The sequence below is a fragment of the Oryza sativa genome, chromosome 2 (assembly GCF_034140825.1).
Source record: "Oryza sativa Japonica Group chromosome 2, ASM3414082v1".
NCBI classification, from domain to species: Eukaryota; Viridiplantae; Streptophyta; class Magnoliopsida; order Poales; family Poaceae; genus Oryza; species Oryza sativa.
Genome location: NC_089036.1, coordinates 29,503,281 through 29,520,549, shown reverse-complemented (window position 1 = coordinate 29,520,549; position 17,269 = coordinate 29,503,281). Strand labels below are relative to the sequence as shown.

The 17,269-nt window shown below is 44.7% G+C and overlaps 4 protein-coding genes and 1 pseudogene across 5 annotated transcripts; 3 read left to right on the top strand and 2 right to left on the bottom strand.

Moving 5' to 3' along the window:
- Window positions 1-2,276: 2,276 nt before the first annotated feature.
- Window positions 2,277-4,435, top strand: LOC4330451 (9-cis-epoxycarotenoid dioxygenase NCED1, chloroplastic-like). Its single transcript, XM_015771176.3, has one exon. The coding sequence runs from the start codon at window positions 2,371-2,373 to the stop codon at window positions 4,285-4,287; it is 1,917 nt and encodes a 638-aa protein (XP_015626662.1). The 5' UTR covers window positions 2,277-2,370; the 3' UTR covers window positions 4,288-4,435.
- A 1,037-nt stretch (window positions 4,436-5,472) lies between these two features.
- Window positions 5,473-8,871, bottom strand: LOC4330450 (WAT1-related protein At5g45370). Of its 2 annotated transcripts, none has more exons than XR_003240508.2 (6): window positions 8,499-8,871; window positions 8,251-8,367; window positions 7,880-8,165; window positions 7,005-7,160; window positions 6,540-6,734; window positions 5,473-6,240 (listed from the first exon to the last, which is right to left on the bottom strand). XR_003240508.2 is itself a non-coding variant. In XM_015771177.3 (6 exons), exons 1-6 carry the CDS (start codon window positions 8,771-8,773, stop codon window positions 6,036-6,038), a joined length of 1,191 nt encoding a protein of 396 aa, XP_015626663.1. In that variant the 5' UTR covers window positions 8,774-8,871; the 3' UTR covers window positions 5,473-6,035. The 2 variants fall into 2 exon arrangements, 1 of the variants encoding a protein (XP_015626663.1); XM_015771177.3 differs by having other exon boundaries at window positions 6,540-6,691.
- A 965-nt stretch (window positions 8,872-9,836) lies between these two features.
- Window positions 9,837-11,311, top strand: LOC4330449 (uncharacterized). The gene has a single exon (XM_015769502.3). The coding sequence runs from the start codon at window positions 10,002-10,004 to the stop codon at window positions 10,809-10,811; it is 810 nt and encodes a 269-aa protein (XP_015624988.3). The 5' UTR covers window positions 9,837-10,001; the 3' UTR covers window positions 10,812-11,311.
- A 1,965-nt stretch (window positions 11,312-13,276) lies between these two features.
- Window positions 13,277-14,640, top strand: LOC136355457 (protein ALP1-like; annotated as a pseudogene).
- Window positions 14,641-15,603: 963 nt separating this feature from the next.
- LOC107280022 (glutathione S-transferase T3) lies at window positions 15,604-16,610 on the bottom strand. The gene is made up of 2 exons (XM_015769047.3): window positions 16,143-16,610; window positions 15,604-16,047 (listed from the first exon to the last, which is right to left on the bottom strand). Exons 1-2 carry the CDS (start codon window positions 16,608-16,610, stop codon window positions 15,604-15,606), a joined length of 912 nt encoding a protein of 303 aa, XP_015624533.2.
- Between the last annotated feature and the right edge of the window lie 659 nt (window positions 16,611-17,269).

The following is a 17,269-nucleotide window of genomic DNA, read 5'->3' as shown; positions in this document are numbered from 1 at the left end:
TACTTTTATCTTTAAGAAAGTGTGTTTAGTGTCCTATAAGGACTTTATCTTTTCCTTTTATCTTTAGGAAAGTTTCTTTTTTGTCCGACAAGGACTTGTATCTACCCATGGGTATAAATATGTACACCCAGGGTCATTGTAATCTATCCTCACGATCAATACAATTCGGCGCATCGCCACCATTTTTACTTTTACTTTTGTTTCTACGTTCCGCCGGAACTTGGCACCCGACGCGGGGCTGCATCGGTGTTCGATCTCCGGCTAAGGGGTAAGTCCAATGTTCCGTCGGCCCAGACAATTATATCGTCTACGTCGGCGTCGTTTAAGGCTGCATCAGGACATTCGATCTCTTGGATTGTTCTGGTTTGGATGATATACTTGCCTACCTATTTATCATATGTCTATGTTAATCTAGTCTTAGCATATCAATTTAGCTCTATCGGCTGCTTCTCGTTTTAGGGTTTCTGTCGGTATCGGCTAAATCGCGTTGCTAGATTAGATTAGCTTAGACATCTACCACCCTGAAAACTCAGTCAACGGCTTGATTGTCTAGATATTGTGTTTCTTTTCATACTTAGTGCTGCATCAGTTGAGTTTGATCTACTAAGTCGTGCTTAGAACCATAATCTCTAGCTTGCTTTTTGACTGCCAATAAGGGTTTTATCGGGGTTTCAGCCGATGAGTTATCTGGACGTTGCATCGGCTTGTAAGGATTGCATATACATACATATTGGATTTAGCCGATCGCAACAAAGATATTATCGTTTAATCTAATCTTGTGGATTTTATGACATCGGACCTCCAGCCGATGTATGCTTTAGCCTTCAGACCAGTGCTTATTCTATCATATTGATAGCCAATTGGTTTCTATTGGATTATATTGTTGTTGTATTCTATCATCATCAGCCGATTGCCTTTATATCATTATCTACATTAGACACATAGCCGATTGCTTAAACCCTATCGCTATCGGTTGGTATCGGCATCGGCTGGAATCACTACATCGGCTTGTCAGCCGATCGGCTGTTTGATCTACTGTTTACATATCTTGTCAGTTGCAGGACCAAACTGACTGGCACACCCGCATCTCAACAATCTTTGGACCTGCACAGCAGATCTCCCAGGCCGATGTTTGTTTTGTGTTGAAAATTTTGCTGCATTTTTTTATAAACTTAATCAAACTTAAAAAGTTTTGATTAGAAAAAAAGGTAAAAACTACTTATATTATAATATAAAACAGAGGAAGTTTCTTACTAGAGTAATTTTTTTAGGAACAACTACTAGGCATTTGCTCGGTAGTATAATTTTATAAGTATGAAAAAGGTTATTTAAAAGACTTAAAGGAAAAGGATGTCCAGATTAAAATTACAATAGTTGTAACCAATCAGCAACTATTTGCTTGAGAGAAATATTCACTCTACGCATATTCATGAAAATCTCATTCCTGAAATAAAACAACTAGCTATCAAAAGAGGGATCAATATTTTGAAAAATATTTCCATTTGAGCACGAGAAAATTCAAGAAATGTCGTTGACAAACAACCAAATCCAAAAAATACCATCGATGAGTGCGGGTTCTATAAATACCATCATACAAATAATTTTGTCCCAGAAATATCATCGTCGTTAGGGTTTCGTCCATCCCACACAGTTAAATACACTGTTCATCCTATAGCACTTAACGGAGGGTTGCTGGCGAAACCTTAACGGCAATGATATTTTTGGAATAAAGTAGCTCGCACGATATCATTTTATGGAACTTGTATTTGTTGATGGTTTTTTTGAAATTGGGCGCTTGCTAATGCCATTTCTTGATTTTTTTTTTTTTTGAGAATCTTACTAGAGTGTCTTGCCAATCGTCCAGGTTTTACTAGTCAAATAGTCTTCATAGTTCATAGGTACAACTGTACAGGTACAACTGTACAAAATTACGCCGTATCTTTCCCTTGTCTGAAGTGGTACAGTAGTAGTGTACTCCCTTCGTACTCGTAAAGGAAGTTATTTTGGACAGCGACACGGTCTCCAAAACACAACTTTGACTTCTTGTTTCATTAAAAATATTTATTGAAAAGTGATATATGTATACTTTTATGAAAGTATTTTTCAAGACAAATCTATTCATATAATTTTTACATTTTCAAGCTCAACAACTTGATAGTTATTTATGATTTATATTTTTAAAGTTTGACTTAAAAATTATCCTAAACGACTTCTATGGGTACGGAGTGATTAGTATCTTTATCACGAGGTACTTGTACTATCTTTCTTCCCGGTCTAGCACGAATCTGAAAGGGACAGCCTCTCTTAGCAAGAGAGGCCTTTATAAATAGCCGCACGGTTAATCTCACAACTCAGTGCAGTAGTAGTAGCATGCAAAGGATTTGCCCTGCTCACTGCTCGGTCACTCACTCACTCACCATGAAGTCCATGAGGCTTTCCTACATCCCTCCTGCTGCTTCTGCTGCTCCACAGAGCCCCAGCTATGGCAGGAAGAAGAACGCCTCCGCCGCTCCGCCATCGGCTGCCGCCTCCACCACCGTTCTCACCTCCCCGCTGGTGACCACCACCCGCACTCCGAAGCAGACCGAGCAAGAGGACGAGCAGTTGGTAGCCAAGACCAAGACTACGAGAACTGTTATTGCTACGACGAATGGCAGGGCGGCGCCGAGCCAGTCTCGGCCTCGCCGCCGGCCTGCCCCCGCCGCCGCGGCGTCGGCCGCTTCGCTGCCGATGACGTTCTGCAACGCGCTGGAGGAGGTGATCAACACGTTCATCGACCCGCCGGCGCTTCGGCCGGCGGTGGACCCGCGGAACGTGCTGACCAGCAACTTCGTGCCCGTGGACGAGCTGCCGCCGACGCCCTGCCCCGTCGTGCGCGGCGCCATCCCGCGCTGCCTCGCCGGCGGCGCCTACATCCGCAACGGGCCCAACCCGCAGCACCTCCCGCGCGGGCCGCACCACCTGTTCGACGGCGACGGCATGCTGCACTCCCTCCTCCTCCCGTCGCCCGCGTCGTCCGGCGACGACCCCGTCCTGTGCTCGCGCTACGTGCAGACGTACAAGTACCTCGTGGAGCGCGACGCCGGCGCGCCCGTCCTGCCCAACGTCTTCTCCGGCTTCCACGGCGTGGCCGGGATGGCGCGCGGCGCCGTCGTGGCGGCCAGGGTCCTGACCGGGCAGATGAATCCGTTGGAGGGCGTCGGGCTCGCCAACACCAGCCTCGCCTACTTCGCCGGCCGCCTCTACGCGCTCGGCGAGTCCGACCTCCCCTACGCCGTGCGCGTCCACCCGGACACCGGCGAGGTGACCACGCACGGCAGGTGCGACTTCGGCGGCCGCCTCGTCATGGGCATGACCGCGCACCCCAAGAAGGACCCCGTCACCGGCGAGCTCTTCGCGTTCCGCTACGGCCCCGTGCCGCCGTTCGTGACGTACTTCCGGTTCGACCCGGCCGGCAACAAGGGCGCCGACGTGCCCATCTTCTCCGTGCAGCAGCCGTCGTTCCTGCACGACTTCGCCATCACCGAGCGGTACGCCATCTTCCCGGAGATCCAGATCGTGATGAAGCCCATGGACATGGTGGTGGGCGGCGGCTCGCCCGTGGGGTCGGACCCCGGCAAGGTGCCCCGCCTCGGCGTGATCCCGCGCTACGCCACCGACGAGTCGGAGATGCGGTGGTTCGAGGTGCCGGGCTTCAACATCATGCACTCGGTGAACGCGTGGGAGGAGGCCGGCGGCGAGGAGCTGGTGCTGGTGGCGCCCAACGTCCTCTCCATCGAGCACGCCCTGGAGCACATGGAGCTAGTGCACTCCTGCGTCGAGAAGGTGCGCATCAACCTCCGCACCGGCGTCGTCACGCGCACCCCGCTCGCCGCCGGGAACTTCGACTTCCCCGTGATCAACCCGGCTTTCCTCGGCCGCCGCAACAGGTACGGCTACTTCGGCGTCGGCGACCCCGCGCCCAAGATCGGCGGCGTGGCCAAGCTCGACTTCGACCGCGCCGGCGAGGGCGACTGCACCGTGGCGCAGCGCGACTTCGGGCCCGGGTGCTTCGCCGGCGAACCGTTCTTCGTGGCCGACGACGTCGAGGGCAACGGCAACGAGGATGACGGGTACTTGGTGTGCTACGTCCACGACGAGGCCACCGGCGAGAACCGGTTCGTGGTGATGGACGCGCGGTCGCCGGACCTGGAGATCGTCGCGGAGGTGCAGCTGCCCGGACGCGTCCCCTACGGCTTCCATGGCCTGTTCGTCACGCAGGCCGAGCTCCAGTCACAGCACCAATGATACAAACCAACGTAGCAATGTATAGAATTCACGTATACATTTTCCATACGAAATTACGAGTTACTGTGGAACACGTAGTATAAGTGCACACATACTTCGAGAAAATTATGTAGAGTACATATGAAATGAAAGAATGATTTTAACTACACGAGCACAGATGCAAAACATAGTAACGTCTGAAGTTTTCCAAGTGCTGATAAACTTGTGTTACAGAGGACCATCATGTGGACTAGGAATTTCGAAAAATAAGCAACTCCAGAGTTGCAACAAACAAGAACAATCTCACAAAAACATCGATTTCAAGAGTTGCAACTGGCATGACTTGGTGAAATGAACAAGCATTTAGGACATGCACAGTTTTTTTTAAGTCATTTAACTGCCCTGACTTGTGCACAAATATAATTTACAGAGTACTTACATTACATATGCAAAAGCGTAACTGGATACGTATTGTTGCCTTGTTGGGGATTCAACAAGCCGAAGGAGCTGCCGAGAGGGCTTTGCATTTGGTAACAGGGCAGTCAATTCAGGCAGCATCCACAGTGTTGTTAGTCTCACTATCACAAAACTAAATGAGAATAACCTCAGTGTTGTTAGTCTCACTATCACAAAACTAAATGAGAATAACCTCTAAGTGTTGTTAGTCTCACAAAACTAAATGTTGTTTCTGAAGAGAAGGCCATATAGGGACTCTAAGCCGAGGATAATGACAGCATTGTTAACATAGTCTTACCTACCTTCGCTTGAATCTTCTTTGCAGCACTTCTTTCTGTATCTACGTTCTGAGCAAGGGAGGACAGGATATACCCAAAGGAAGTGATAGCAGAGACCACCAACTTCTTAAGAGTTATGATTCATATGGAACGTTCCACAGCCTAGAAAGAGATATATAGGGCACGGCCATGTTTCCACTCTTTACGACATGAGAAGTACTTTCAAGTGACTCCGATGCACATTTCCATATGAAATCACGAATTACTGTAGTGGGAAAAAAACGTAGTGTGATACTGTACACACACAGTTGAGAAAATTATGTATATACATACGATGATTTGAAATACAAAACATAATAACATCTGAAGCTTTCCAATTGCTGATAAACATGTGTTACAGGGGACCATATGATGTGGACTAAGAATTTCGAAAAATAAGCAATTCCAGATTTCCAAACAAACACGGACAATCTCACAAAAACATCAATTCAAGAGTTGCAACTTGCATGATTTCCAGGACTGAATTTATACAGTACATGGTGTACTCTGGTCAAATGTACTACTAGCATTTAGGAGATACATAGATTTTTAAGTCATTTAACCGCTCTGACTTGCGCACATGTATAATGTTTACAGAGTAATTACATATGCAGGAGGTTAACAGGATACGTATTGTTGCCTTGTTGGGGATTCACTAAGCCGACGGAGCTTCTGAGCTGGCTTTGCATTTGGTGAAAGGACAGTCAATTCAGGCAGCATCCTCAGAGTTGTTAGTCTCACAAAACTAAATGAGCATAACCTCTCTTTACTCATACACAAATCAACTTCTCCTAGGAAATGAAGAATAAGAATGCTGTTTTCTGAAGAGAAGCCATATGGGGAACTAAGCCAAGGACAGATGACAGCATTGTTAACATATAGTCTTAACTACGTTCACTTGAATCTTCTTTGCGGCACTTCATGTTTTCTAATGCATGCTTTCTCTATCTATATTCTGAGTAAGGAAGGGGATAGCAGTGACCAACTTCTTAAGAGTTATGATTCATGTGGAACGTTTGACGGCCTAGAAAGCGATATATAGGGTACCGAGGCCATGTTTCTGCTCTTTACGACATGAGAAGTACTTTCAAGCAACTCAGATGCACATGTTTCATATGGTACTCCAATTGTCAACTTTTCTCTATGCCGGGCCCAGGTGACAAGATATAAACCAGAGATGATCAGAAACCCTCCAATAATACTGCAAGCAAGCAAAGATCTTAACTTCAGAGTTTAGATCAACAGAAATGAGAAAAATGGATTGATAGAAAACTATTTGTACCCTGATCAATTGATAGATTAACTAGAAGCTTGAACTATTGATCTATCATCAAATAGCCAATATCTCAGCATCAATATGCAAACATACATTACAAATTTACACCAGGAAGGTGAGGCCATGAGGCACCAAAACAGTATTGTTCACATTGCAAGAGAAAGTTTTTTTAAAAAATTGTAACTGTGATTAAAAAGTAGAGTGAGTGATAACAGTGTTCTTACCTTGCAAGGTAAACTGAGCTTCCCAGAAAAAACTTCGACAGTAGAGCAGAAACCACTGGCTGAAGAGGCATATAAAGTGACACCATAGCAGGGCCCAAAATTTTGTTGGCCCATGTCAGTAAACCAGTATTAAGAGCAGAAGAAATGAATCCCTGCAACAAGGGATAAAACACACTTAGCAGAAGAAATGAATCCCTGCAACAAGGGATAAAACACACTTTCATTCAAACAATATTATGCACGGTATGCAGCAACTAAATTATTTTATGGCCTGTAAAAACTAATGCAAGGTTTCTTCAATAGGACCACATATAGAAGCAGAATCTCAATTCAAGGAACATGCAGCAACCCAATGCACTGCATCAGCACTAACATATATATGTACCAAAGGGATATTAAGCCATGCAAAATGCACACTAAGAACATACACGTCAGAGCATTAAATAAATTTGAGATAACTCTTACAGCATATACAACAGCACCAAACTCAGATCGAGTCAAAGTCCAATCTTCTTTACAATTTGTTGCAAAAACTCCTGAAATGACCATTAAAACAGCACCAAAAAAGTACGAGTACGCTGTCAATGACAAACTACACGGATACTTCATCAAAATTGGCGCCTGAAAAAGAAATAGATGAATATGATAAGTATAAAAACAAGAAAGGTTAGAGCACGCTGATCGCATAAAAGTTTCAGTACTCAAACAGGAGTAAGATACTAAAGTCAAGTTGAATACCACACAAACATAAGTTTCAAAGTACAGTGAGATAGATGGTCTCCTGTAAATGACTAGTCTTTGTTTTTATGGTGAAGTATAATCTGATGATCTGATCAGCCCATGACAAATCACCTTGCAGAATTTCGTCAATCTATTAAAATAGACAATTCGACCACGCACAATCAGTAACCCTGTGTGATTGATAGAACATGTTTGGGTAGCAACAGGACAATAAAATGAAGAGATTATTGTATGGCATAATCATCAGAGCCTGGTGGCAAGTGTGGAAAGAGAGGGATACAAGAATTTTTTAAAACTAGTGGCTAATTAGGATGTGCCCTTTTAGGAAGTGAATAAAAATAGCCTAAATTTCAAGAGGGACAAAACTATGATGATTGAGGAAATTGTCAACACTGAAATTTATCCAGCTAAAATGATCTTGACAAACTTCATGGTTCTAAAGTCACCCTTTTTAAATAGTAATCTTAGCTTACAGAACTAGCTCTACTCATATCTTTTATCATAAATTAAAGTTTCCAGGCGTCCCAATATCCCCAAAAAAAAAACATCAAAGAGTGCAAGCAAAATTGAGCTTTAACAAGCTGAAAAATCAGTAATACCTGGAAAGCAAGATAAGTAGCCATACAAAGACAGTTCCCTGTCAAACACAGCACTCCAATGTGCCACTTTTGGAGCCCAAACACAATGGACAAGGGTCCGACTGGCTCAGGCTGTGACATGTCAGCAATGACACCATGACTATGAGCATCATCAAGTTCGAGCTCGCCACTACCGAACAAAGCAGGACCCCTGTACAACACCATGAAAACAGCCCCCATCACGCAGACGATCGTTCCACCAATCTTGGCCCTGCCCTCATGTGTGCTCAGGTTCACCGTTTCAGTGCTGAAACAAACAAGAATGCTTAACCTTGACAAACAGAAGCATGAACATATATGCATTGTCGCAAACCAGTGAGAAAGAGACTGACCCCATGAGGGCGGCCAAGATGAAGGTGAAGACAGGAATGGAAGGCTGAATTGCAGCGGCGTATGTGGGATTGGTGTAGCTGAGGCCGAACAAGAAGAGAAGCTGGTTGGCGAAGATGCTGCAGGGAAAAACATAGTGGATTCATCGAAGTACGAATTTTTCAGAGCATAGCAGCTGCATTGCTTCAGAACTCCACTACCGAGTTCCTGACCTCAGTGACCTGAGATGTTGGGAGTGGGTGGGGTTTACCCTGTGAGCCCAAGGATGAAGAAGGAGACGAGGAGGCGCCAGGTGAGAGGCGTGCGGGCCTGCGAAGGCGACCCGCGGTGGCGGAGGAAGGCGAGGGGCGCGAGCACGGCGAGGGCGAGGACGTCGCGGAAGACGCAGAAGACGACGCGGTTGACGCCGACGTTGAGCGCCTGCTTGGCGATGACGTGGTACCCGGCGTTGATGAACTGCACCCCAACCATCGTCGCGTGCGCCCGCCTCCCATCCCCGTCGCGCTCCTTCGCCGGCGACGCCATCCCCCCCGCCGATCCCGATCTCCCCACTCCCCGCCTCCCCCCTCCGGTCGTCCCCTTCGCCCTTCGGTAAACTCCTTTTCCACCACTCCACTCAAAGTGGCAGGCCTTCGTTGGTGGGCTAGCCTTCTATCTCGGCTGGGCTGGGCTGGGCTGAGCAGTGGACAAGGTTTTTCTACACCCACTCCCAGATATCATGGCAACCTGTTATTTATATGCGATTCAGATAATTATAAAAGAATTAAGAAATACTAGTAATAACATCAATTAGGATAATATGAGTCTATAAACAAATATGCAAGGCTAAAGTTAGTCTCGAACTAGAGAAAAAATAATAAAATCAAAGCAATAAATAGTACCTATACAATATATGTAAAATTTATTATTTTTATTTCTTTATATATGAATTTAGACTTATACATTTGTATAGTATATATATTATATCATTATAATCTAACTTTTTAAATTTTATGAAATCTTTATATAGCTGCCTAAATCACATGCATACATGGTATTTGAACCTCATGTAGATGAAGATTAAATGTTTTACGCAAAATAAGGTGGTATTAACATATGATTAATTGAGTTTTAATTACTATAAAATTGAAAAATATATTTATATGATATTTTAATACAACTTCCATATAAAATGTTTTCGCATGAAAACAAATCATTTAACAGTTTAAAAAACGTGTCATGAATATTCAATTTTTTATGGCTGGCCTAGTGTTGTACTCCCTCCGTCCCGAAAAAAACGAATCTAGAACTGGATATGACACATACTAGTATCCAGATTCGTAGTATGTGTTAGCACGTGTCATATCCAATACTGGTTGGTTTTTTATGAGACGAGGGGACTAGTACCTAAATGTATAAACTACTTTCCCGCGTAGCACTCCCAATTTGACCTCGGATCGGAATTCGCGTGTCGTGATGAGCTGCGACTTGTATGATGTATCCGCGCGGCACACGTATCGCGTCTCGTCAGCGCTCGATCCATCCACAGTCCACACACACGGAAACGGGAAACCTATATCTCGCCGTCTTCGGCGTCGCCGAACATGTCGCCGACAGAGGACGCGCCACGACGATCTTGGTCGGAGCTCTCGACGGACCTCGCCGGTGAGATCTTCGGTCGCATCCTGTGCCACGGCGACCGCGTCCGCTTCGGCGCCGTCTGCCGCCAGTGGCGTATCAGCGCGCGGCGGAACCCACTGCCCCGGCAATTCCCATGCTCGCGTTGCCCGACCGGACCTTCTACAGCCTGCCAAACTCCGCCTTCCGGCGGCTGCCGCTCCATCTCCACCGCCACCAGCAGCTGCCGCACGCCCAGAGCTCCTGCGGCGAGTGGCTCGTCTTCCAGCGCCGCGACGGCGCGTACACGCTGGTGAGCCCGTTCTCCACGGCCAACACCATGGTGCTCCCCAGGATGCCCACCGACCCACCGGTCACCCACGACACGCCGCCGCCGCTGCAGAAGCTCGTCGTGTGTTCGCCTACCCTCGTCGCTGCTGTCGTCGGCAAGAGGCCGAGCCAGCTGTTGCTGTGCCGGCCGGGGTCAGCCTCGTGGTCGTGCAGGCATGACAGATTGCAAGCACTCGAGATCCAAGACATGGTCTCCTACCAAGGAAAGCTCCACGCCCTCGTCAACAGCGGAGACCTCCTCTCCATCTCCATCAGCGAGGACGACGACGGCAGCCACGCCGGCGGCGAGCCGACCGTGTCCAGCGTCGATTGCCTCGTCCGGATAAGCCCCGGCCGCCGCACCGAGCCGCCGCTCTACCTGGTGGAGTCCGACGGCGCATTGCTCATGGTCCGCAAAGAGAATCACAGCACGAGAGAGGGATCATACTCCGACGACGAACAATCCAACGTCATTTTGTATCCCGACGACGACGATTCCTACGTCCCTTTGTATTCCGCCGAACAGATAGAGTTGCAGACCAAGTTCGAGGTGTTCGCGGCGGACATGGCGGGGTCGCGGTGGAGGAAGGTGAGGAGCGTCGGCGGCGACCGCGTGCCGTTCGTCGGGCGCTGGTGATCCCGGTCTGTCCACGTCGTCCCCGACGTCCATCAGGGCAAGGCACACAACATTGGGGACCGCATCTTCTTCTTGCAGGATCGTGGCGCCGATGGCTACGGCGGCCAGCAATGGCGGACGGTGGAGTTCTTCTGCACCATCTACGACATGAGGGAACGCCGGTCGCAGCTGTTCCTCAAGACGCCATTACGGCCAGTGGGTAGCTTGGGGACGTGGCTGTTCCCTCCCTCCGGCCGTACGTGCGGCCGGCATGAGTGAACATTGCTGATGATAGACCGTTGTGCCGCATTTTGAGAGATAATTTTCTCCAAATTATTGTGTTCTGGGATATTTAGCTTGTTTTCGTGAATATACTTTTGTATGTTGATGATTGCTAATTTGTGGCGATTCGGTTGCAGTCGGTGTGTTCTACTATCAGCAGCACGCCTTTTTCTCCGTGATTTTATTTTAGCCAAGTGATTATGAGATCAGTGAGTACAGTTGAATAATAGCCTCCCTTTGCTCCCTGCCGATATGCCCATGTGTTCTGAGTTGTTTCATGGGACTCAGTATTTGGTACTGACTCCGTTTCATATTATAAAACTTTTTAACATTGCACATATTAATATGGATGTTAATGAATCTAGATATATATGTGTATAGATTTATTCACATCTATATGAATATGGGTAATGCTAGAAAATCTTATAATATAAAATAGGGGGAGTATCAGAAATGGTCCTTTGGTTTTCCCAACACAACAAATAGCTGAAATTCCATATGGAGATGAAAAATTCTGCAAAGATGACAGATCAACGTGAACACGTGCACACACAAGACAGCAGGGCGTCAGAGCGAATGCATTTGTTGATTCAGCAAATCCGGACGGAATTTAAAGGCAAACGGCCCAAGCTTTCAGCACTTCACGTCGACGGACTAGATTCTAGTAATGGGCTAGGCCGAGCACGGTACCAGCCAAGCTGATCATATGGTGAAAACCACGGTAGGGCAGTTTCATATGTGTATTATATGTTTTAAATAGAAAGGATTAGTTATTTTCATTTTCTTGTTAGGTGTCTTATCTATTGTCCGATCAAGACTTGTATCAACCCAAGCGTATAAATACGTACACTTGTGGTCTTTGTAAATCATCTATTCATCTCCACTTGTAATACCACCACTTTTTATTCCGACGAGTTCTTAGTATCAAGTGAGGCTACATCGTTTCGATCTCCAACAAGGAAGTAGTTTCGTCAACTTCGCTTATATCGGTATGGCTAGAACTTTTTCGAGTTGGGCTACATTATTTCGATCTCCAACAAGGAAGTAGTTCCTCAACTTCGCTTGTATCGGTATGGCTAGAACTTTCTCAGTTAGGTATGACATTCTATTCAAGTTGTTGCAATCGTTGTCTATCTGATACATTGGTTCTATTTTTTAACTACATCGTTATTTAGAGTCGTATCGGTTTAGTTAGGACTCCCTCGCAGTTAGGTCCGATATTCTGAGTAAGTTATTGTTTTTCCAATCACATTGTTGTTTTAGATTGGTTCGATATATCCATCATGGTTTTGTAGATCTATCGGCTAACTAGATCTTTTTCTTATTATTTTCAATATTATACTGTCTCAGTTAGGTCCGATCTATTATATTGCTACTAATAAGTTTGATTCTACTAAGAGCATCTCCAATAGATGACTAAAATTAAACTCCCAAAAATCCTGTATTGGAGACAGCCAAGAACATATTTAGCCTAAAATACACCCCCTTCTCCAAGAGATGACTAAAATTTGGTTCCCAAAATTTTAAAATTTTTCCACATCATCATTAGTGGGCCCTTCCCAACTAATTTTCTACCTGCTCGTTAAAATCACAGGCGAGAGCGGAGGGGGAGATCGCGTCGCGCGTGAGAGGCGAGGAGGAGATCGCGGCGTGCGGATGCGGAGGGGAATGGGCATGGTCGACGCGACGCACGCGGACGGAAGGAGATGGCTGCTCATCCTAGTCGCGCGCGAGATCGCAACTGATACCGTTGGCGAGGCTATATATCAGACGCAGCGATATACGAAATTGATCGAAGGACACAGTGCTATAGACGCACACAGAGCTCTTCCTCTGTCAGCGCCGGCGGCGTTAGCACTTCACTCAATCAGAGCTCTTCCTCTGTCAGGGCCGGCGATGTTAGCACTTCACTCAATCAGGCAACTGCAGCAAGCAGCAACGATTGGTGACAGGCACAAGCTCTTGTGCAGTGCGTGAGTAGCAAAATTTTGCTAGCAACCATGTTTTTTACTTTGTTCTATTTCCTTTTTTTATGTTTCTGATCTGACAATGTCTTGATGGAAAAAAAAACTTAATTTGATATGATGAATAAATATTTGGAAAAACGGAAGGTCAATCACATTTTTTTTAATTTGATCTGACAACGTCGCAAGGGGAAAAACTTAATTTATTATGATGAATAATGGTTTGGCGGTTGATTTGATCCAAGATGAGTCGACCTCGCTCCTCGTTTGAACAGCTCGTGGATGAATCATCGTCTGACGATGACGATGATTTTTTTTTTGCCACGGCACAAATCGTCCATAGCTATTGGCACTCTGTCAATGCACCAAGACATGGTGGGTCTGTCATGGGACATGAAGTGATTGATCGCAACAGAGAAGCACGGCACTTGAGATTATACCAAGACTATTTTTCCGATAATCCTACCTATGGCCCAGTTTTATTCAGGCGCAGGTTTGTATAAGTAAATTTTATATAATTTATTTTTGTTATATGCATAGATATGCATGTCTCATTAGTTATGATTCGCAGGAATAGAATGAGCAGGCCTCTGTTTCTCGACATAATGAATGCAGTAGAGGATCACGATGACAATTTTGTGCAGAAGAGAAATGCAGCTGGTTTAATTGGGTTCAGTTGTCATCAAAAGGACACTGCAGCAGTGCGTCAGTTGGCTTATGGTTTAGCAGCATATGCTTTGGATGAATATCTCGGTATTGCAGAAAGTACCGCTATAGAGAGCCTGAGAAGGTTTGTGAAAGCAGTTGTAGAAGTTTTTGAACATGAATACTTAAGATCACCCAATGAGAACGATACAACTCGATTACTTGAACTTGGGAGGACAGAGGTTTCCCCGGTATGTTAGGCTCCATAGATTGCATGCATTGGAAGTGGAAGAACTGCCCTACAGAATTGCACGGTATGTACCAAGGGCACGTGCACGAGCCTACAATAATTTTAGAAGCCGTTGCTTCAAAGGATCTCTGGATTTGGCACGCTTTTTTTGGTATGCCTGGGTCTCATAACGATATCAATGTACTTCATCGATCCCCGCTATTTGCAAAGCTAGCTGAAGGCAAGGCTCCTGAAGTGAACTATAGTATAAATGGTCACAATTATACGATGGGATATTATCTTGCTGATGGCATATATCCTTCTTGGGCCACATTTGTGAAGACCATACCAGAACCACATGGCAACAAGAGAAAATATTTTGCCAAAGCACAGGAAGCAGTAAGGAAGGATGTCGAACGAGCTTTTGGGGTTCTGCAAGCTCGATTTGCCATTGTTCGAGGGCCAACTCGACATTGGGATGAAAAGACCTTAGGATACATCATGAAAGCTTGTGTTATCATGCATAACATGATTATTGAAGATGAGGGAGAAGTTGATTGGGAAGAACGGTTCCCAGAGGGGGGAGAAAATGTCAGTGTCCCACGATGAAATACCTGATCTTGATGATTTTATCCAGATGCACAAAAAAATAAGGGACGACGAAACTCACTACCAGCTACGTGAAGACCTAGTGGAGCACTTGTGGCAACATTATCCGGATAAATATTGAGGTTTTATTTATATGTTTGAATTCCATGTAATAAATAATATACATGTGAGGATTTGCCAAATCATCTTAATTTGTTTTTCATGTATTGAATAAATGGTGTACTGTTCGGTTTAAGAATAGTACAGGAGAATTAATAAAAGTGCACTTCCTTTAACTTGTCAACCTAGTCATAGGTACAGTTCAGCTTATATATAATTTGCAAGATATGCATCAGCTTGTCAGCAAGATGACCGATCATTAGTACAAATTTCAAAATATATGAGGCTTCTGACTCTGTCAACAGCAACAAAGACAGAAGCATTACTGACAGCAGGATGAGGGAATTACCCAACTACTGAATAGACAATTCTGAATTTAAATAGTTTGCATTGCATAGACTTAGTAAACCCACCTAATTTAGAGACAAAAAATAGACACAATTGCGAATATAAATAGTTTGTATTGCACAGACTTAGTAAACCTAGGTAAATTTCTAACTAATCTGAACTCCAAGTACGATTGCCACCAAATATTGCCATCTCCTTCCCTCCCATTCTCTGATCTGGTGGCTTCCCTGTTGATAGCAATGAGATGGAGTGAAAATGAATCAGAATACATGTACAGACCAAGGTTCAGACCAAGATTTGGCAGTGCATCATGCAGCATATTTAAAAATATATGTAGTCCCATGTATCAGTGGATCATGCAACATATTTAAGAATCAGATGGTGTAGTGCAACTGTGCAAAGGCAGCATTTCAACAAGATGGACACAAGAACAAGTATATGCATGAACACAGGCACTCAACTGAATGTAAACTGTTATGAAACACAAACCTATCAACCGGAACTGTTCATGCGACGAGCGATGATCTCATCTTGTACACTCTTGTAGAACTGCTGCTGTGAGAGAGGCTTGGAAGAAATGTCCATTGTCATAATTCTCTCTTCTTCTAACATCCTCTTCAACTGTATCTCATCCGTCTCATTCGCGACCCTTTTTTTTATCTAACTCAAGCCTCTGCTTATCTAGTTCATATGACTTTTGGTGCCTCTCATCTCTCTCCTTCTTCTTCTCTGCATCAGCTTCTTTTTTTTTCTCCCACAAATGATCAAAAGCATCTGTGCATGTTTCACCACGCCTCAAATGCTCTTTAGCTCTCTTCTTACCCATCGGTCTCTTTGGCTCTTCAGTCTCTGTAGGTTCATTATCTTCACCAACATGATTGGTAGTTTCATCATTTGTGGGTGTAGCTTTTGCTGAACCATCTATGCTTGGCTTCTGTCTGTTGGTGGCACAGGGTTTCTGGGATGTTATTTGCTTCATCTTATCATGCCACTTAGATTGTGACCGCAAGAGAGACCAGCAGTGAAGGAATTGAAAGGGCTTTCCTTCCAACTCCTTAAATACAGCAATTGCCTGAGCAATCTGCACAAGTCAAGTATGGTGAATGTAGTTAGCAAACATCACATTTTTTATTTATAAAGTAACATAAAAACACAAGCTACATAACTATGTATTACCTTGTCGTGTATACTAACCCCGCCTTGCCTTCTACCCTCAATCTGGCTCAGATATCCACAAAACTTGTTGACATTCTCTTGTATAGTTTCCCAACGATGCATAAGTGAATTTTGGCTGCGATCTGGTGTGGATTTACTCGTTTTGTAGAAGTGCTCGTATATTCTAGTCCAATATGCAGCACGAGTTTGATTTGTGCCTAGCACTGGATCCAAACTTACATGCAACCACGCCGACACAAGTATCTTATCTTCTTGTTCGCTAAAATTCTTCGATCTTTTTTGATTTGGTCTAGCCACGGTAGTCCTCTCAGCAGTTGGGAACTGCTGCGTGACAGGCTCGCTACTCATGCCATTCTCATCAAGCTGGTTACTCATATCATCCTCCACAGGCATACTACTCAAACTATCCCAATCTAAGGAATCGTTGCCCTCATTCATCAAATTAGTATAGAATCCTTCTTCTTCCATTATCAATAGGACCTACGAATAGTACATGTTTGTTTAATTTAGTAGTCAGATAAGAACAGTACTACTAATACGTTTGTAGAAGTACTAGCATCTTGGGACTCTGCAATTTAATTCAGACATGTTCACTGAATCCATTACAAAAGGCTAAAAAGTTAAGGTCAGAAGATACTAGAAGCTAATAGCAATATCTAGCCAATGAGCAGCTGACTGGTCAGGTCATCAAACACTTAAATTATCTAAGAAAAGGTCATCAAATACTGCTGCAAGCAAACAAAACCCTGCACATATAGAAGCTCATTGTTTAGTTAATTTAGGGTGCTATACAACCTGAAGAAGAATGCATCTGACTGAACACAAACGCAAGCAAACACTGTTGAATTAACAATTGGTATAGGCCAGTAACTTTTGTGACATCCATGTTAGTATAATCCTCAAATTATATTTGATCAGTATATTCGTAAAATGAGTTCCTTATTTAACAAAAGTTAATTTCAATCTAGGAGAACAATTCTCAACTGACTGGCCTGAATGATCCTGAAGCTGAGAAGCAGCAACAGGTATGATGCTTAGTAATTCTGAACTTCTTTTCAAGCAGTATCACAATTCGTTCAGGTGTTGTGCCTCAACATTTTCTTCTATATTTTTCTGAATATCCATGA